The sequence below is a fragment of the Capricornis sumatraensis genome, chromosome 21 (assembly GCF_032405125.1).
Source record: "Capricornis sumatraensis isolate serow.1 chromosome 21, serow.2, whole genome shotgun sequence".
Classification (NCBI taxonomy): Eukaryota; Metazoa; Chordata; class Mammalia; order Artiodactyla; family Bovidae; genus Capricornis; species Capricornis sumatraensis.
The window spans coordinates 63764506-63785709 of NC_091089.1; the positions used below are offsets into that span (position 1 = coordinate 63764506).

The window sequence follows — 21204 nt, forward strand, 5'->3', positions numbered from 1 at the left end:
TAAAAGTTTATTTGGACAAAAGAACCCTCGTTGAATGTTGGTCCTGTAGGTGAAAATTGCTCAGCTGTGTTTCTTCAGAGTCTCTTGTAGACAGAAGCGCCCTGGGCGCAGGCTTTGCCCGGGAGCGGGCAGCCTCCCAGTCTCCTTGTGAGGCTGGCGAGACGAGGCCGCTGCCTTTGACGTCTTCCGTGAAGCTCATTTCTCCTTTTCACTGAGTAGAGCTGCTTCGTTAAATAGTCCTTTTCATAGTTTTCCCCACCCTCTTCTTTCTTTTTGAAGTATGGAAAGCACTGAAATATACAGAGCTCAAACTGAGCTCATCTTAACGTGAATCTGCAGTTGCTCCGGTGCATTTAGGCTTCTTGGCGAGATGATTTTCGGCCTCCTGCCCCGTTTGCTTTCAGGCCTTCACCCCAGGTGAGCCCTCAGTAAGTTGCCTCTCTCTGCCCCTGTTCACACAGCCTGTTTTGCAACAGTGGTCTCCGGAAACTGCTGGCAGGACACAACCGGCTGGCCAGGCTTCCTGAAAGGCTGGAAAGGACCTCCGTGGAGGTCTTGGATGTGCAACACAACCAGCTCCTGGAGCTGCCGCCCAGCCTCCTGATGAAGGCTGACAGGTAAAGCCGCGGGTTTGCTCTGCTTGTTCACTAACTTGTGAAATGCCCCTTCGTTAGCAGGCTTGTCTCAAATGTGTTAGTCACTTGGTCATGTCCAACTCTTTGCGACCCCATGGACTGCAGCCCACCAGGCTCCTCTATCCATGGAATTTTCTAGGCAAGAACACTGGAGTGGGTTGCCATTGCCTTCTCCAGGGGATCTTCCTGACCCAAGGATCGAACCTGGGTCTCCTGCATTGCAGGCAGATTCTTTAGCATCTGAGCCACCAGGGAAGCCCAGCCTTGTCTTAGGTGATCTCAGGCCATCTCAAGTAGAATTTGTGACTATCTGGGCTTTCCTGGTGGCTCAGACGGAAAAGAATCCACCTGCAAGGCAGGAGACCCTGTTTTGATCCCTCAGTTGGGAAGTTTTTATTAATCCCCCCTTTTTTTTTTTTTAAAGAAATCTTTTTATCCAGATGAAACTTCTGATAATAAACGTGTACAACTCTTAAGCATACTGCTCCGTGAACTTTTACGTACATACATACTGCATAACCATCACTGAGATCGAAACAGAGAATATTTCCTTTATTCTTTTCCTTCTATTTTCCTCACTGAAAAATGTATTCTCTGTACTTAATGTAAGTTACAATGAATTCCTACTGGAACAGTTACTGAGAAATAATGAGATTGTGGGGAAACGGGATTGCTCCTTTGTAATGGCTGGTGCTACAATACTGTATTGGTTTTGCCATACATTGACATGAATCCGCCACGGGTGAACATGAGTTCCCAATCATGAACCCCCCTCCCACCTCCCACCCCTTATCATCTCTCTGGATCATCCCCGTGCACCAGCCCCAAGCATCCTGTATCCTGTATCGAACATAGACTGGTGATTCGTTTCTTACATGATAGTATACATGTTTCAATGCCATTCTTCCAAATCATCCCACCCTCTCCCTCTCCCTCAGAGTCCAAAAGTGCGTTCTATACACATCTGTGTCTCTTTTGCTGTCTCGCATACAGGGTTATCATTACCATCTTTTAAATTCCATATATATGTGTTAGTATACTGTATTGGTGTTTTTCTTTCTGGCTTACTTCACTCTGTATAATCGGCTCCAGTTTCATCCATCTCATTAGAACTGATTCAAATGTATTCTTTTTAATGGCTGAGTAATACTCCATTGTGTATATGTACCACAGCTTTCTTATCCGTTCATCTGCTGATGGACATCTAGGTTGTTTCATGTCCCGGCTATTATAAACAGAGTTCTGGTTTCCTCAGTGTGTATGCCCAGCAATGGGATTGCTGGGTCATAAGGTAGTTCTATTTCCAGTTTTTTAAGGACTCTCCAGACTGTTCTCCATAGTGGCTGTACTAGTTTGCATTCCCACCAACAGTGTAGGAGGGTTCCCTTTTCTCCGCACCCTCTCCAGCATTTATTGCTTTTAGACTGTTGGATCGCAGCCATTCTGACTGGTGTGAAATGGTACCTCATTGTGGTCTTGATTTGCATTTCTCTGATAATGAGGGATGTTGAGCATCTTTTCATGTGTTTGTTAGCCATCCGTATGTCTTCTTTGGAGAAATGTCTATTTAGTTCTTTGGCCCATTTTTTGATTGAGTCGTTTATTTTTCTGGAATTGAGCTGCATAAGTTGCTTGTATATTTTTGAGATTAGTTGTTTGTCAGTTGCTTCATTTGCTATAATTTTCTCCCATTCTGAAGGCTGTCTTTTCACCTTGCCTATAGTTTCCTTTGTTGTGCAGAAGCTTTTAATTTTAATTAGATCCCATTTGTTTATTTTTGCTGTTATTTCCAGTATTCTGGGAGGTGGATCATAGAGGATCCTGCTGTGATTTATACCAGAGAGTGTTTTGCCTATGTTCTTCTCTAGGAATTTTATAGTTTCTGGTCTTACATTTAGATCTTTAATCCATTTTGAGTTTATTTTTGTGTATGGTGTTAGAAAGTGTTCTAGTTTCATTCTTTTACAAGTGGTTGACCAGTTTTCCCAGCACCACTTGTTAAAGAGATTGTCTTTACTCCATTGTATATTCTTGCCTCCTTTGTCAAAGATAAGGTGTCCATAGGTGTGTGGATTTATCTCTGGGCTGTGTATTTTGTTCCATTGATCTATATTTCTGTCTTTGTGCCAGTACCATACTGTCTTGATGACTGTGGCTTTGTAGTAGAGCCTGAAGTCAGGCAGGTTGATTCCTCCAGTTCCATTCTTCTTTCTCAAGATTGCTTTGGCTATTCGAGGTTTTTTGTATTTCCATACAAATCTTGAAATTATTTGTTCTAGTTCTGTGAAAAATACCGCTGGTAGCTTGATAGGGATTGCATTGAATCTGTAGATTGCTTTGGGCAATATACTCATTTTCACTATATTGATTCTTCCAATCCATGAACATGGTATATTTCTCCATCTATTAATGTCCTCTTTGATTTCTTTCATCAGTGTTTTATAGTTTTCTATATGTAGGTCTTTAGTTTCTTTAGGTAGATATATTCCTAAGTATTTTATTCTTTTCGTTGCAATGGTGAATGGAATTGTTTCTTAATTTCTTTTTCTACTTTCTCATTATTAGTGTATAGGAATGCAAGGGATTTCTGTGTGTTGATTTTATATCCTGCAACTTTACTATATTCATTGATGAGCTCTAGTAATTTTCTGGTGGAGTCTTTAGGGTTTTCTATGTAGAGGATCATGTCATCTGCAAACAGTGACAGTTTTATTTCTTCTTTTCCAATCTGGATTCCTTTTATTTCTTTTTCTGCTCTGATTGCTGTGGCCAAAAGTTCCAGAACTATGTTGAATAGTAGTGGTGAAAGTGGGCATGCTTATCTTGTTTCTGACTTTAGGGGAAAGGCTTTCAATTTTTCACCATTGAGGATAATGTTTGCTGTGGGTTTGTCATATATAGCTTTTATTGTGTTGAGGTATGTTCCTTCTATTCCTGCTTTCTGGAGAGTTTTTATCATAAATGGATGTTGAATTTTGTCAAAGGCCTTCTCTGCATCTATTGAGATAATCATATGGCTTTTATTTTTCAATTTGTTAATGTGGTGAATTACATTGATTGATTTGCGGATATTGAAGAATCCTTGCATCCCTGGGATAAAGCCCACTTGGTCATGGTGTATGATCTTTTTAATGTGTTGTTGAATTCTGATTGCTAGAATTTTGTTGAGGATTTTTGCATCTATGTTCATCAGTGATATTGGCCTGTAGTTTTCTTTTTTTGTGGCATCTTTGTCAGGTTTTGGTATTAGGGTCATGGTGGCCTCATAGAATGAGTTTGGAAGTTTACCTTCCTCTGCAATTTTCTGTAAGAGTTTGAGTAGGATAGATGTTAGCTCTTCTCGAAATTTTTGGTAGAATTCAGCTGTGAAGCCGTCTGGATGTGGGCTTCTGTTTGCTGGAAGATTTCTGATTACAGTTTCAATTTCCATGCTTGTGATGGGTCTGTTAAGATTTTTTATTTCTTCCTGGTTCAATTTTGGAGAGTTGTACTTTTCTAAGAATTTGTCCATTTCTTCCAGGTTGTCCATTTTATTGGCATATAATTGCTGATAGTAGTCTCTTATGATCCTTTGTATTTCTGTGTTGTCTGTTGTGATCTCTCCATTTTCATTTCTAATTTTATTGATTTGATTTTTCTCCCTTTGTTTCTTGATGAGTCTGGCTAATGGTTTGTCAATTTTATTTATCCTCTCAAAGAACCAGCTTTTGGCTTTGTTGATTTTTGCTATGGTCTCTTTTGTTTCTTTTGCATTTATTTCTGCCCTAATTTTTAAGATTTCTTTCCTTCTACTAACCCTGGGGTTCTCCAATTCTTCCTTTTCTAGTTGCTTTAGGTGTAGAGTTAGGTTATTTATTTGACTTTTTTCTTGTTTCTTGAGGTATGCCTGTATTGCTATGAACCTTCCCCCTAGCACTGCTTTTACAGTGTCCCACAGGTTTTGGGTTGTTGTGTTTTCATTTTCATTCATTTCTATGCATATTTTGATTTCTTTCTTGATTTCTTCTGTGATTTGTTGGTTATTCAGCAGCGTGTTGTTCAGCCTCCATATGTTGGAATTTTTAATAAGTTTTTCTTCTGTAATTGAGATCTAATCTTAATGCATTATGGTCAGAAAAGATGCTTGGAATGATTTCTATTTTTTTGAGTTTATCAAGGTTAGATTTATGGCCCAGGATGTGATCTATCCTGGAGAAGGTTCCGTGTGCACTTGAGAAAAAGGTGAAATTCATTGTTTTGGGGTGAAATGTCCTATAGATATCAATTAGGTCTAACTGGTCTATTGTATCATTTAAAGTTTGTGCTTCTTTGTTAATTTTCGGTCTAGTTGATCTGTCCATAGGTGTGAGTGGGGTATTAAAGTCTCCCGCTATTGTTGTGTTACTGTTAATTTCCCCTTTCATACTTGTTAGCATTTGTCTTACATATTGCGGTGCTCCTATGTTGGGTGTCATTGCCCTGACGAAGAGCCGCGTTTCAAGATCCTTTAAAGAGCCGTTCTCGCCTTTGCATTCGTATGAAAAGACGGCGCACAGCCTAGCAGGAGCTCTAGTCCTGCTTCTTATCATTATGAACATAGGATGTGGTTTCTTCCCCTGCGGAGAATTCTGTCGTTGTTGTAACCTGTGTTTTCTTTCCAGAGGCTAGCTAGGCGAAAGCTGGGTGCAGTTCTGTAATGGGAGTCTCCTTGTTCTCTTGGAGGATCTACGCTGAACTGGTAGGACAGACATAGGCAGATGCGTTCGGGTTTTAGGAGTCTAGGGTGAGGTAGAACTGAACTCTGGGTCCTGTAAGGTCCTGGCTCGCAGAGAAGGTGAACAGAGCTGGAGCCCTCCAGTCGATAGGAGTCACGCTTGCTTATTTCTGAGGATCTAATTCTAAAGGGACACTCGTATATGCCTTGCATTCTCTGAGGCGTCAGTAAGCAGTCCCTGAGTCTCCCAGGTTCCAGGCACGTCTGACAGCATGTGTCTGAGGGTGCATGTACCGTGGTCCAGGGGATGCTGTGTCCATGTTCAGATGTGTTCACATGAGGAGCTTGTTCCACAGGCCGCCCTGCTGGCCCCTGCGGTGGGGAACTGCTTCGCGAGGAGCTTGGAGGGGCAGCTTTAACGAGCTTGTTCCACAGGCCGCCCTGCTGGCCCCTGGGGTCGGGAACTGCTTCGCAAGGAGCTTGGAGGGGCAGCTTTAACGAGCTTGTTCCACAGGCCGCCCTGCTGGCCCCTGGGGTCGGGGACTGCCGCCTCGTGGCCCTCCATCGGCCCCCCGTGTTGCCTAGGCTGTGAAGTCCCAAATGGACAGGGCTGACTGTATGAGCTGGAATATTTCTAGTTACACAGTGTGAAAACCTTAGGACCCGAATCAAGCCTCTGAAGGAGGACCCTGCTACCCAGGGGGCAGAGGAAGCCGAGCCTACCGGTGAGAACTAAAGGCGTTTGGGCAGAAGCGCCTTTGTCTGAATCCACAGGCCTGTCCAGGGCCAGCTTTGTTTTGAAACGTCAGCACTGTCTCGGGGACATAGGCAGCCTCTGCAGGTCTTGGGAGGAGGGCAGGCCATGTTCGACGCAGCTCTAGCCCAGGAGTGCTCTGGAGTAAGGGGCCGAGGGAACTGGGAACGGCAGGCGTCCTGCTTCTGTCCTGTGAGAGAGAAGCAAATGACCCAAAGGGGCTAAAGTGAGAAACGTCCCAGAGGGCACGCTGCCCTCGTGTTCTGAGTGTGATAGCTGCGTCTCCAGGCTCCTGTTGCCACTGACCTTGTGGTCCTCACTCGGTCAGCAAGTCCGGGAGGTTTGAGTCTCTGGGGCAGACCGGCTTATGAAAAGGGTGGGTTAAGTCGATGAGATCTTTTTTGAACAACGTTCTTGTATTATCTCACTTGTTGGAAGACAAGAAAAACAGAACTTTTAAAAATTGAAATATGGTTGACTTACAGTATTATATTAGCTTAAGGTGTACAACAGCGTAGTGATTCAGGTAATGTTCATAGATGGCGCCACACACAGGTACGATAAGATACTGACTTCATTCCTCTATTGCACCAGACTATTAACTGCCTGTTAAGGGTCAATACTTTTTCCTGCTTATCCCATTTCCCAAACCTAAGTAACTGAGGCCTTATCTATCTACTTTAAGATTTTTTAATTAAGATTAATTAAGATTTTACGTTGAGGCATAATTTACATTCAGGAAAATGTAGGGATAGAGTATATTTGGCTTGATTAGCTTGAGGGGAAAGAATAAACTGCTACCGACATTGTTGGGAGTAGGTCAACCTAAAGACACGAAGCTTAAAGTATTAAAAGAGGGTTTTTTAGGAGACAGTCATCACAAGCCTCTTGCAGGTGGTTTCAGCTGTGATTTGTTTTAATTTACTTGGTTCAGGATGGCTGGTTGTCTTACTGACCTTGTCGGTTTATGTCACTGGGTTGGGTGCTGCAGGAAATTGAAAAATGACTAATCCTCAAGGTACTTACAGCCTAACGCCAAGCTTACAATAGCTGCACAATAAACTAATCAAACGTGGGGTTAGAGGGAAAAGAAGACTGTAAGCGCTGGGGTGGGCTTTCCTTCAGACTCCTGGTATGAAGAGCAGCGTTCTGTGCACACGCAGAGCTTTGTATCGGGCAGATGGCTCCAGGCAGCGAGGAAACCGCTTCAGCTCTCCTTCCGTTCAGTTTGCTTCATAGTACAAACCTTGAAAAATACATGCAGATGCTCACTTTTTCTTTCTTTCTTTTTCCTGGTAATAAATTATTGTTACCAGTTCTGTGGTTATGTAACTGAGGGAAAGGCCTGGATATGTAAGTCTTCATAAGTTAAAAATGGTTTAGTTTGTTCTCTAAATAGAACTTGTACTTGGAGGCTTCATGAGGGGTCAGAAAAACATGTGTTATTGGAGAGAGCAAAAGGTTGAACTCTCTTTCTAGGGAGATTTCTTTAGCTCTGAATCTCGCTGCTAAAACACAGTGTCATGGGTTTAATTGCATAATATTGTCTGTGAGATATTACAGCTTTGGGACGGTGTCTTTTGATCTGCTTGACCTGGTAGCAGTTAACTGGAGAAGAGAGAGGAATCTAAATTAGCTGACTTGCAGTGATATCCTCGGCTTCCTCTGAGAACTTCAGGCCAGTCTTTCCCGCCGTACTACTATTCGCTTCTGGCCATGCTGGGTCCCCGCTGCTGCTGGGGCTCTCCCCTGGTCTGAGGGGGCGGAGGCTGCTCTTGGCTGTGGTGCACAGCTTCTCAGTGCTGTGGGTCCCCCGTTGCAGAGCTTGGGTCTGGGGCAAGCCAGCTCAGCAGCTGCAGCTCCAGAGCACCTTCAGACTGATTGCATTAAAGTTCTCAGGGCCTGAATCAGCAGCTTAAGTCTATGAGCTACTCTCCATGTTTTTCTTTGAATGTTGTGCCTTTTGATGGGCAGCTCAATGACTGTAGACAGGTGTGAAGTATGGTGGACCATATTTGCCAATAAATGGACTGTGATTTTGTATCTTGTGATCAAGACAGGACTTGGTTCTGTGATAGAAACTGGCAGATATTCTAATCTGGATCTTAACTGGCCTAGTCCTCCCATCTTACCGAAGTTGAGAATTTTCTCGATGGAAACCCCCAAAAGAGTTTCAGATAATCCGTGTTCTTCAGCAGATGGACGGGAGTGGAGTGGTATCCCCGTGGGTCACCGGCCTGGATGGGTGAGATGTCACCGTCCTGCTGCTGCTCCTGAGAGCTTGGTGGAGGCTGGTTCCTGGGCCGTTTGGCATTTGCGCTCTTACATCGTGGCCAGAGAACTGCTGCTGATGAGATAAGTCTAATTAACAAAGGGCCTTTCATAGGAGAGTCACAGATTCCTGTGATAAGTGGAGATTAGGGTCTGCTTTTTCCCCCTGGTTGGAGCAAAACAAGGTATTTTCAGGGGATGGGAAGGAGGAGAGAGTGTATGTACAAATGAAGTGCGTGGTGATTATTAAACTATCCCCAGAATATCAGTCACATCACAGACCAGAAGTCTTCGTGACTCAGACAGAATGGGTGTAAATTTCAAAGGGACTAAAGGGGAACAGAAGATTCGGGAAGGCGCGATCAATTGGCCATGACAGCTGGTCCCTCTCGGCAAAGACAGAACATTTCCGACGTTTTGGAGAGCTAGATTGCCTGTATTATTTTTCCCAAGGGAAGAGAGCTATCTTGTGAAGTTCTGGTGTTTTGATAGCCATTGTAAAATAAAATAGTGTTTCCCCTAGATTACCTACTAAACATGCATTTTTCTGGCCATTTTCTCATTTCTGCTGACTCAACTTGACCAGTCATCAGAATTCTTAATTCTGTATAGATTTTTGAAGCCTTGTGTGCTGCGCTTCGTCATTCAGCACGTCCAACTCTTTGCAGCCCCATGGACCCCTGTAGCCCACCAGGTTCCTCTGTCCAAGGGGATTCTCCAGGCAAGAATACTAGAGGGGATTGCCATGCCCTCCTCCACTGAAACCTTTACCCTGACCTAATTAATAGGAATATCTGGGAGGTAAAGTTGAGGATCACAGACCTTCCAGAATGAGAACATCACTTTTGTGTGTTTTTGCTAGAGGTGCATTACATTATTCTAATGATAATAAAACATCAAACAAATCTAAATTGAGAGACATTCCACAAAATGTACTTTTTTAAAGTGTCAAGATCATTTGAAACAAATTGCACTGATTAGAAGAGACGTATGAGGCACGATAAGGAAATGGAGTGTGCAGTCCTCAGCTGGCTTCTGGACGAGAGAGGACACGTGAGGGATGGCTGGCTGAACCCGGGGAAGGTCTGCAGGTTAGCTTACAGTGTCCCCTCAGTGTTAGTTCTTAGTATAATCACGCTTTAATTTTTAAAGTCAATCCTTTTTGAGTTCTTGTTCAGCAAGTCTTCCATCTGTATGACCTTCGTTCCCTCGCTCCATAGGCTTATGATCTTTATTGACCAAGCCAGGCACGTTTTCAGACCTTGCCAAATAATAATGTGTGCGTTCTGTTAGGCTGTACATATGTACTTTCTCTTCCCATGCAGTCTCACTATTAAGTGGTATTGCTGTACAATGAATAATAGGCATCCTTTTTTCAAACTGTTAAGTGGGGATATAGTAATTTAGTGGGCTTCTACCAGCACTTAAAAAATGGGATAGAAGGTATTAGTGTAAGGCAGAGTAAGGTTAAATACTGTTGCAAGAAGCTTTTGCTTATCTGTGTGTATTTTGCGTCTTCACTGGGTGGTCATGTAAGATGCCTGTTGTGCTCCTAGTTGCCACTAATGAAAAGTTTCGAAGTCCCTGCTTTAAGAGCTACCAGTCTTTTGAAGACAGATGAAGTTGTTAAAAGCATTACATTGTGTAGACACATCAGAAGTAATTTAGAGCATTTTGTTTGACACCTCTTAAGGATTTTGAGGGCCAGAAATCAGGGGGTTGTGTAAAAGTTAAAGGATTTCACTGCGCTTAGGGGTCTTAAGCGTTTGCATTTTTAATAGAGCACAAGTCACAGTACCTATCTGCATAAAAAATAATTCGAATGCAGAATAGCTGGTCTGCCTGCAAATACATGGATCTGTGGCGGCACTGATCCTGTGCTTCGCGTCAAGGACAGAATTTGGCTGTAAAACTTAAGGGTGTGCTGGGAATTACTGGAAAAAAAAAAAAAAGAAAACCAGAAGCAAAACAGAAAACCCTGAAGGAGCCAGAACAGACGGACAGAATGTGCCAGGGAAGAACAGAGGGATTGCTCAAGAACCAGGAAGCGGATTTGTCCCCCTGCCGCCGTGGGCAGCTCTCCAGATGCTTCAGGGCAGGAGTCCTGTGTGAGTGTCCTTCTCTGCAGCGTCACACTCTCTGCTGAGGAAAGGTTTGCATGCTCTGCTGCATGTTCCATTATTTTAGGGATGGAATTGGAAGTGTGTGTGGTGTGTGTGGTCTTCACACTGCCCAGCAGGTGCTCTGCTTGGCCTCCAGGGTTTTGGGGGAAGATGATCTGAAAATGTCCTCAGGAAAATGCGTTATTATTTCTGTTTCAGTTACATTTTGGAGAATTGTATTAAGTAATCATGGGCTTTCTTGGGGCTTCCCTCTTGGCTCAGATGGCAAAGATCTCTGGGTCAGAAAGATCCCTTGGAGAAGGGAATGAGTACCCACTCCACTCTTCTTGTCTGGCAAATCCCATGGACAGAGGAGCCTGGCGGGCTACAGTCCATGGGGTCGCAGAGTCATACACGACTGAGCGACTGAACACTACCCCTTTCACATAGTGGGGTCTTTAAGATCAGTGAGATCTGGGTTTATTTCTGACTCTGCCACTAATTTCCCAAGTGGCGTTAGTGTCAAAGAACCTGCCGGCCAGTGCAGGAGACGAAAGACACACCGGTCTTTCAGAGCTTTCCTGGTGGCTGAAAATAGCAAAGATCCTGGGTTGAGAAGATCCCCTGGAGAAGGGAATGGCAACCCACTCTAGTATTCTTGCCTGGAGAACCCCATAGACAGAGGAGCCTGGCGGGCTACCGTCCATGGGGTCGAAAAGAGTTGGACATGGCTGAACCCACGTGTGCACACACACAGCCACTAATTACTGTTTAACAGCAGCCAAGTAATTTGACTTTTCTCAGCTTCAGTTTGCCTTCTGTGAAGTGGAGCAGGGGCATGGTGGGGGGATCAGATGAAACAGGAAATAAGAAAGAGCTGTGGTCTCTACAGAGCACTTTACTGAAAGACAGCAATGACATCCAACTGCTTTCCTCTGGTCTTTATGAGAGGGTTGGGTTGTGAAGAGGGTTCCATGGATCAAAGTCTTCATGGCGTATTAAACAAGTCTTTCATGCAGTTACTGCAAAAATCTACAAGGGAGAAGCTTGAGGACGTTCTCCCATACCATTCGGAGTTGATACCTAACTCGGTGCTTAAGGAATTTAACTCTGGAAGGTTTTGAAAGCAGAGAAGGGTAGGGTTTTACACCCTAATATTTATTGAGTAAAACTGTTATCCGGACTGGAGACATTTTACAGAATTAAAGCAGTTGCTCACTCTGATGGATATAACACATAGACGATTAAACCAACTTGATCTGCCTTCTGCTGAAATGTGTGGCTGTGTGACAGGCGTGTTTATTTCTTGAAGGGCGGGCATTGAATTTAATTTCCCTGAGACGATTATAATCAGAAATGCTTTTAGGCCAGTTGTTTGCTCTGTGGCCATTGACTAACAAGATGATTCAGTCAGGCTTGATTCAGTTCAAACTCAGTCTTTCGAAACCAGCCGTGTAGTTTCAACTTAGTTTTACTTCCTGGAGGGGTAGAATGTGGGATCCCCCCACTCGGTTTCCCATGAAGAGTGTATAAGCTCCAATACAGGCAGATTTCAACACGGTGAATAGACAAGTCTTTCTGGAAGTCACTTCCGTGTTGTAAGGAGTTTTAAATCCCTTTAGTAGTTTCTAGGTGAGCATTCACTAGTCAATCTTTTTTCCTTTTTCAAAACAAATTTCCTTCTTTTTTTCCTGGCCTAAAAATAATGCAAATATTCATGGGTTAATTTATTTTCCTTTCATGGGTTTATAACTACATATTTGCTAGAGAACTGTGTCTTAATGAGATTGTCAGAATTTCTCAGTTGGCCCTATTCCAAAATGTTTTAGGGCAATGCATTTTAATGTTTTATAGTTCTACACTGGAGAAATCCTAACAGGGTATTTAAGTCAGGTGATAAAATGAAAGTCGTAAAAGTGCTTTAAAGAACTATGGCTCTGGAATGGGTTTCCTTCCTAGTTCAAAACCATTTCAGAAACTGCGTGAATGACCTTTATTTTCTTCTCTGTAGCACACACGACTGTAATTTCCCATGACTATTTATGGTCTGTACAGCCCTTTTCTAACTTCCTTTTTTTCTTTTTTTAAATGTCAATGGAATACGCGTTTCTTTAATGGAAAATGTTCTATTTGGGGGAAGCTGCTTTTCCTTAGCTATGTCGTGGAGTTTGTGTGTGTGTGTGTGTGTGTGTGTGTGTGTGTGTGTGTGTGTGTGTGTGTGTGTGTAAGTAAGTGTGGGGGCTGCAAAGTCAGAGAGTATTGAATTAGTGGATTGAAAGCTTGGAACGACAGTCTTGGTGGTGACTCCTGAATACAGAGCCGCCTTTTTATCCTTGATTAAAAATATCTGTACCTGTTATTCCAGAGTCTTTCTTTTTAAGGAAGATTTTATTCTTTTTTTAACTAAGGTATGGTAAAATAGTCCCGAATTGAATGCAGAATGTGTCAAACCTGGGGTTTCGAAATGAGAGAAAGTTGATTCATTGACAGAGTGGTTCGTTCCAGGTAGGGGTTGGGGAACAAGGCAGCCTTGGCCTTGGTGACCGTGGCAGGTGGGTCCTGTGGGCTGGACAGTCTCTTTGCTCGGTCACTGCAACCCCACAACGGAGCGCCCGTGCTGGAGATCACTGGGACGCAGCAGGGTTGTCTGTCTGCCCAGGTCCTGCTCCGCCCTTTGCTTCTCTTTTCAGTGACTGGGAACCTGATCCCAGCAAGGATTCTGTTTCAGTTCTCCAGCTTTGCATTTTGCCTTTATCTGTGTTTCACAGTAGCTAAGGAAGTATTACAGTTTTTGACAGTTTTAGTTATTGGAGAAGGAAATGGCAACCCACTCCAGTGTTCTTGCCTGAAGAATCCCAGGGACGGGGGAATCTGGTGGGCTTCCGTCTATGGGGTCGCACAGAGTCGGACACGACTGAAGTGACTTAGCAGTAGCAGTAGTTACCTCAAGTATAAAAACATTCTTCATAGTTGTTCACACAGTCATTTGGGTTACTGATAGCATGTATTAATGCGTATGTTTCCATGTAAATTTTAGTAAAGTATAATATAAATACATAAATGGGACCATAAGTATGAAGGTGTCAGTTGCTCACTCGTGTTCAATTCTTTGCAACCCCATGGACTGTAGCCCGCCAGACTCTCTGTCCGTAGAGTTCTCCAGGCAAGAGTACTGGAGTGAGTAGCCCATTTCCTTCTACTGCAAGTATAGTACTTGATAAATTTTCTCAAAGTGAACATACTCATGTGACCAGCACCCAGATTAAGAACCGGAACGGTATCATACTAGAAAAATTAGAAGCTATCTTCCAGACACTGCCTCCCTTCCCTGATTTTTAATATTGTATATTAGTTTTGCCTGACTTTGAACTCTGTAATTATGGAATCATGTAGTGTATCCTGTTACCTAGATTCTCTTATTAGTATCATATTTTTTAGATTCATCCTATTGATACATGTAGTTCTTAATTTTCACTACTATATAGTATTCCATTTTTTTACTACAGAACAAATTATCTCTTGCAGTTGTGAATATAAGTCAGTAAAATATGGTTTATACAGCATTCTGAAAAGGACTTAGTCACTGTGTGATTTAGTTATACTGTGATCTAACATCTAATTGTTTTACTGCTGTGAAAACTCTCTTATCTTAAAATAGGCAGTTGTGTTTCTCTTCCTTAAGACAGAACATGAGCTCTACCTCATCTCCTTGCTACTCCCCACCAGCTAAAAATATGACTTCCTTTTTCTTTTGTTCTTCCATAAAAATCTATTTCTAGGGAATTCCCTGGCAGCCCAGTGGTTGGGACTCTGTGGTCCCACTGCAAGAGGCAAGGGCTCCATCAGGGAGCTCAGATCCTGCAAGCCACACAGTGTGGGCAGGAAAAACAACCAAAGTTGATCTCTGTCTCTTTGTAGCTGACACATTCAGGTAATTACTGTGTTCAGCATAGATTGTGGAGGCATGTATCTATATGCCTGCCAAAGCTAAAGCCTGCCTTTAAATTCGCATTTCTAAGCCCAGTTTCCAGTAGAGCAGGTGTCCCTCGGAAGCTCCTGGGTTTGCTGAGGATTCGGGAGTGGAGCTCTGGCTTCTCAGCATGGTTGTGTTGTCTTTTGTCTTCGTAGCCTGAGATTCCTGAATGCATCTGCAAACAAACTGGAAACCCTCCCTCCAGCCACACTTTCAGAGGAGACCACCAGCATCTTACAGGAGCTGTATTTGACGAACAACAACCTCACAGATAAATGTGTGCCCTTGTTAACCGGACACCCCCATCTGAAGATTCTTCACATGGCCTATAACCGACTGCAGAGTTTCCCTGCAAGGTAAAAGAAGTTTAGAGTGACGTCCTTCATTGCATTTCTGAAAATGGGTTCATAGATGGAAAGGCAAAAACTAAAATGTTTAGTATCCAAATAGTGTAAAGCTTATTCCTCTTTTCTGTAAGCCATTATCAATGTTCTGCTAAAGAGGAATGTGGTTAGTTTTCTAATGTGAATGTATCCAAGGACCCCGTTGCTAGACTGCTCTTATGATTTTGAAACAAAGTATGTTATTTACAAGGTATGTTTTTCTTTTGCTTCCTATTAACCAGTCAAATTAATTAAAAAAAAAATAGCATAGTATGGCGAGTGCGAATTAGAACGGTAACTAGGAGCCTGAAGGTTCTGAATTAGCTGACAGCTTTGTGTTTGTGTTTGTGGTGTAAGAAGCAGTGCTGGCTTATTTGATCATAGAAACTGTGACACTGGGAATAATTGATGGCTCTCAGAAAATTCCACTTTTAAGTCTATTTTAATTTGAATTTGTAATCTGGGAAACAGTAGCACTGTATCTTGCCTTGAATGAATCTGCACACTGAGCCTGCCGTGGAGGACTTACTCTGCTTCTGTGTCATTGGCATTTATCCATTTAACAAGTCAGGTCCTAGAACTCACACCCACACATCAAAGAAGCAAACGCTAACCCCAGGGGGTGCTGTTAACTAACTGCAGCTTAGCATTGGGCCAAAGCTGGATGCTGGCACAGCCTCCCTCTGTGGCCATCAAGGTCGGCAGTCTGTTGAAGCCCTTCCTGAAACGGGGAGGCCCAGACACGCATCGCCGTCCAGTGCTGCTCTGGTGCGTAGTGGACACTGATTTTCTCCTGCTCATCTGATGTTGACGTTTAAGTTTTTCTTTCTTTTTTCTTTTTAATCGTTATGTATTTTTCTTTTGCTATGGAATGAGCTGCTGTTTTTAGAAGAAAACCTGGTAGTCCCATAAGAATCACAGCCTTGGAAGGGCTCCCCACCCTCTGTAAGGTGGTTAGTGACCAAGCACAGCAGTCCCCTCAGGCTCTGAGGGTTCCCCCGAGCGACCCAGGCCACTGGTGGCTGCCCTAAATACAGAAACTTGGGTTTTTTTCCACCTTCATTCTATGTTGAGGCATGGAAATTTCTTTAACATTTTCTTCCTTGGGCCTGATTTCCATATTTTGAATCTTTCATGCCTGTTGCTTATTGATTTCTTCCCATTTCTTTTCAAAATATGTGACATATTCAAACAACAATCTCTTACAAATTCAGGCTGTCAGAGACGGATTACTTCACAGTTGGTACATACAGGGGTGTTTGTAGCGTACCCTAACACTATGTTGAATGTTTATGATATTAAAAGATCTGATTTCATAAGGTGAAAACTTAGTTCTTGTATCTTGCTATATATCTTCAAGTAACCAAGTAAAGTAACTTTATGTTTGAGAAATAACAGAAGGCCATAAAGGGTTTCTTGCTGAATTGTTTGCATAGTTTATTGTGACAAGTGAAACTGCAGCAGGCAGGTAAGATACCAGTAACTGTGGTGCCTGTTAAGACTCCGGCATCACCCGCAGTGGAAAAGGGGTCAGAGGAGTGGTAGATGCGTGTGGGGCTGGGGGTGGGGGCGGGGGAACTTTCCCCGTCTAGATTTGCAGAAAATATAGGAAACCCCTAACTCTGGAATTTTTTCTTTATTTGCTTACTGTAATTATTGATTAATATAACAAATGTTAATTCTAGACTATAAGGTTAATTCTAGACTGTACAGTCCATGGAATTCTCCAGGCCAAATACTGGAATGGGTAGCCTTTCCCTTCTCCAGGGCATCTTTCCAACCCAGGGATTGAACCCAGGCCTCCTGCATTACAGGTGGATTCTTTACCAGCTGAGCCATCAGGGAAATTATATTCGGGTGTGTTATTAAGGTAAAGTCAGAAAGGTGCTTTCTTTGTAGATTTTAGCAGAAGTTGAAAGGAATTTCTTTGGGTACAGATTGAATTTGGCTCAGCCAGAAGATCTCTCAGTGGCTCAGACAGTAAAGAATCCACCTGCAATGCAGGAGACCTGGGTTTGATCCCTGGGTGGGGAGGGTCCCCTGGGGAAGGGAATGACTACCCACTCCAGTATTCTTGCCTGGAGAATTCCATGGACAGAGGAGCCTGGTGGGCTACAGCCTGTGGGGTCTCGAAGAGTCGGACACGACTGAGTGACTGACACACTCACGCAGACAGTCTCGAGGTGACCGGGTGGCCCATCAGCATTCTCCTCATCACCGCCACTTCCTTATCACATGTGATGCTGGAGGAATTTGCGGAGTGGGTTTCAGGAGAAAGCATATCTTCATATAAGCCTTCCCTCTTCTCCTCTGTATCCCCTTGAGGTCTCAGTGCCAGTACAAAGAAACCCTACTCTTAAACTAAGCTCTTTAAAGCACATATACTGGATTAATGCAGACTTTTGACCCATTCAGGTAGGATTTTCACGAAGTTCAGACTAAGCCACATAGCAAAGTGATTGTTGCCAGGATAACTTAATTCACACACGGAGTTTTAATAGGAAGCGGACATCCATTTTTCTTCTTATGGCCAGTTTAAAGAGTTGAAGCTAAGACTTTTTGTTTTGTAGTAAGAAAAGCATGTATGTTAGTTTCTCAGTCATGCCCAGCTCTTTGCGACCCCGTGGACTGTAGCCCACCAGGCTCCTCTGTCCTTGGAATTCTCCAGGCCAGAGTGCTGGAGTGGGTTGCCATTTCCTACTCCAGGGGATCTTCCTGACCCAGTGATTGAACTCAGGTTTCTTGCGTCTCCTGCGTTGCGAGCAGAGTCTTCACTGTCTGAGCCACCAGGGAAGCCCCTGCAGTAGGAAAGGAGGCGTTAAGATCCTTTGATCCTCAAAACAGCAGCGAAAAGGTGATTGAGCAAATCACTCGTTACAATGATTCCGAGTGAGTCTTTAAAGAATCTTCAGACTAAATTACCCTTTGGTTCTCATTATCTATTATTAGTATTTTCTTTTTAAATTTCTTTCTAGTTGTTTTGTGACTTTCCCACCTTGGATTTTCTCTTTTTTTTAGTAAAATGGCAAAACTGGAGGAACTTGAAGAGATTGACCTCAGTGGGAATAAACTGAAGGCCGTCCCGACGACCATCATGAGCTGCAGACGCATGCACACAGTGACTGCTCACTCCAACTGCATCGAAGTCTTCCCCGAGGTTATGCAGCTCCCGGAGATCAAGGTACGTGGCCAAGCCCGTGACCCCAGGCGTCAGGCCGCAGACGTGCTTCCTGTGAGTCACTGGCTCCGGATACTGGCTCCCCCCGGGTCTGCTTGGGGTGAAGACGCTTCTGTTGTTCTTGCTCCATCCTCTTCGCTGCTGGGCCACACTGCTGAGCTGAACAAGGGGGGAAACCAGAAAACAAGAAGCCCTGGGCTGGAAGTGGGGAAGGTGGCTCAGAGGCCAAGAGTCTGCCTGTAGAGACACAGGAGGCCGGGAAGACGCCCTGCAGGAGGGAACGGCACCCGCTGCAGTGCTCTTGCCTGGGGCCCCATGGACACAGGAGCCTGGTGGGCTACTGTCCGTGGGGTCCCGAGGGATGGAACACTACTTGCGACTGGACATCAGCCGTGTAGCCGCCTCACTCGTTCCCATCTGTCTAACAGCACCTGTTGCACCTTTTTCCAGGGTGTCTGTGAGACTCAAAGACTCAGCCAGGCGTGATAGGAGTTTGAAAGAGCCAGCAGCACCCCGCACCCCATGCCCCGATTAAACAGCAGCATCCCCGCAGCACTGTGGCATACTAGTAATTGCCTGTGCACATGTAGTCTCACTGCTGTTTCAAGACCAGACGTGCACTTTAGTTGAATGACGCTGGCAGAACAAGTGGTATCTCCCATTCGGTAGGCAAGGAAGCTGAGGTGCCGCAAAAGAAGCTGGCCTGTGTCAGTGAAGACGGCAGCTTGGTGGCAGAGGCTTTCTGCACCTCGTGACTGTGAGCAGTCTCACGGGATGAAACTGGTTCACTAGCAGGAACGTCATCTAACGGTTTTTTTGGGGGGGGGCACAATCCCAGGGACAGAGGAGCCTGGTGGGCTGCCGTCTATGGGGTCGCACAGAGTCGGACACGCCTGAAGCGACTCCGCAGCAGCAGCAGAGTAGGAAGCTCTTTCATTCGTGTCCCAGCATCTCTGATTGTTAGTTTTATGCTTAACAAAGAGAGAAAACTGATTATAGATTCAGGATGTGTTCTGATCTCCTAAAAAAGGAACAGATGTCATCCTGTTTGAAGTCACTTTGAATAGCATGAACGATTTTTCATCACAGGACTACATGACGTGGTTGAGGTGTGTACGAGCCATGTGATAAGTGTGTGTGTGTGTGTGTGTGTGTGTGTGTGTGTGTTTGCTTTAGATCATGAAGTATTTTACTTTGAGCACTGAAATCTCATATATGACTGTGGCATTTTAGAATACTTAACTGAAAACTCACAGAATTTTTTTTTTTTTTTGCCATGCTGTCTGGCTCGCGTGATCTTAGTTCCCCGACCAGGGATGGAACCCGGCCCCCTGCAGTGGAGGCACAGCCGTAACCACGGCACCACCAGGGAGGTCCCAGAAGCATTCTGTTTTCACTTTATAGTACCTCTTACAGTGGGTTAAGAGGTGGGCTTCTGAAAGGGAGACATCTAGAGCTGGATTCCAGCGCAGAGTCACTTACCTGTTCTGCTTCCGCATCTGCACAACGAGGGGAGGAGCGGCACAGAGTCGCAGTGTTGCCGTGCGGATGAAGTGGGACACAGCACGCAGAGCATCTGAGAAGCAAGAACTCTGGCGAGAGCACGCGGTGTGCGCCACTGTTAGCGACGAGGCCTCCACGGGGTCGGCTCTGATACTGGGTATACGGAGCAGAGCACGCGGTGTGCGCCACTGTTAGCGACAAGGCCTCCACGGGGTCGGCTCTGATACTGGGTATACGGAGCAGAGCACGCGGTGTGCACCACTGTTAGCGACGAGGCCTCCACGGGGTCGGCTCTGATACTGGGTATACGGAGCAGCTGTCTTGGCTGATGAGCAGCAGAATCCAGGAAGCCTGTCACTTAAGCACAGGCTTCTCTGACCCCAGCACGGGCGCTGTGCTGACAGCTGAGCCTGCCGGGGGCTGCTTGCTGGCCAATCCTGGGAGGGGGTGTGGTGTGTCTCGGGGGCTCATTAAACAGGGCCCTGTGCACCCCAGCCTCACGGTTAACCTCCTGTGCACTACTCTTATTTTCTGCACCTGCCTTTTAATGTTATTGGACTCCTAGCTGTAGATTCTTTTGTTTTTAAGCATCTGGTTTAAAATGCAGATGGACATTTACAGGTTTCAGGTTTTGACTAGGTTTTGCATGATGTGAATGTTGTCGTGCGAAAGCAGACTTTCTCTTCGGCCCTTGCCCCTTGCCTGGGCTCCCGGCTTCAAGTCGGCGCGTTGTGTCTCGTTTCACCCCTTCCCTGCGTCTGCCCTCTGTGCCCTGCTTGACGCCCCTGCGTTGGGGGGTGTGTGTGGCCGGAGCTGCACCAGTGGCTTGCGGGGTCTCAGTTCCTCCCCTAGGGTTTAAACCCAGGGCTCTGGCAGTGAAAACCCGGCATCCTAGCCGCTGGACCACCAGGGAAGTCCTACAGCCACTTTTAAGACTTTACTTTTGGTTTTATTTTTTAATAGGCTTTTTTTAATCCCCGATATTATATCTTGGCATTTTTCTTATGTTAAAAATGCCCAGTCTTTCTGATCCAGCAATCCCATGACCAAGAGATGTTTTGTTGTTGGGGCTTTATTTCGGGGGGTTGTCGGTGATGAGCAGTATCAAGCATCCTTTACATACAAAAGTGTGGACTTTGCAGCCCTGGACAGACGGTGTTGTTGGAAAAGTGACGGTTACACTGTCTGAGAGCTCGGGATTGCTATTTTAGTGTGACTTCATATGAGAAACAACTCATTCATATTTCATATGAGGCTGTTTTAAGTAGCTATGTAAGTATTTACACACATTTAAACCATCCAGAAGGAAATTCCTGGTAAAATAGTGGCTGTAAACAAATGACAAAACACCTGAGTCGTCACTGCCAACTGAGCCGTGAAGCATGCTTTTAATATAAAAGAAATCATTTTTTATAAGTGGAAATACGCCGCTGCTGCTGCTGCTGAGTCGCATCAGTTGTGTCTGACTCTCTGCGACCCCGTGGACGGCAGCCCACCAGGCTCCCCCGTCCCTGGGATTCTCCAGGCAAGAACACTGTAGTGGGTTGCCATTGCCTTCTCTAGCCTATGTTAAAATTTTGTTGTGATTCAGATGGTCAGAATCCATCTGCCTGCAATGCAGGAGACCCAGGTTTGATCCCTAGGTTTGGAGGGAAGATTCCCCTGGACAAGCAATGGCACCCCACCCCAGTATTCTTGCCTGAAGGATCCCA

At 44.7% G+C, this 21204-nt stretch overlaps 1 protein-coding gene across 1 annotated transcript in view; it reads left to right on the top strand.

Annotated features, from left to right (window-relative positions):
* Window positions 1–21204, top strand: part of PHLPP1 (PH domain and leucine rich repeat protein phosphatase 1) — a 232685-nt gene that overhangs the window by 186570 nt on the left and 24911 nt on the right. Inside the window, exons 10-12 of the mRNA XM_068993677.1 lie at window positions 462–617; window positions 14584–14784; window positions 17830–17992. Coding sequence (XP_068849778.1) covers window positions 462–617; window positions 14584–14784; window positions 17830–17992 — 520 coding nt within the window. The remainder of the gene's footprint in view (window positions 1–461; window positions 618–14583; window positions 14785–17829; window positions 17993–21204) is intronic.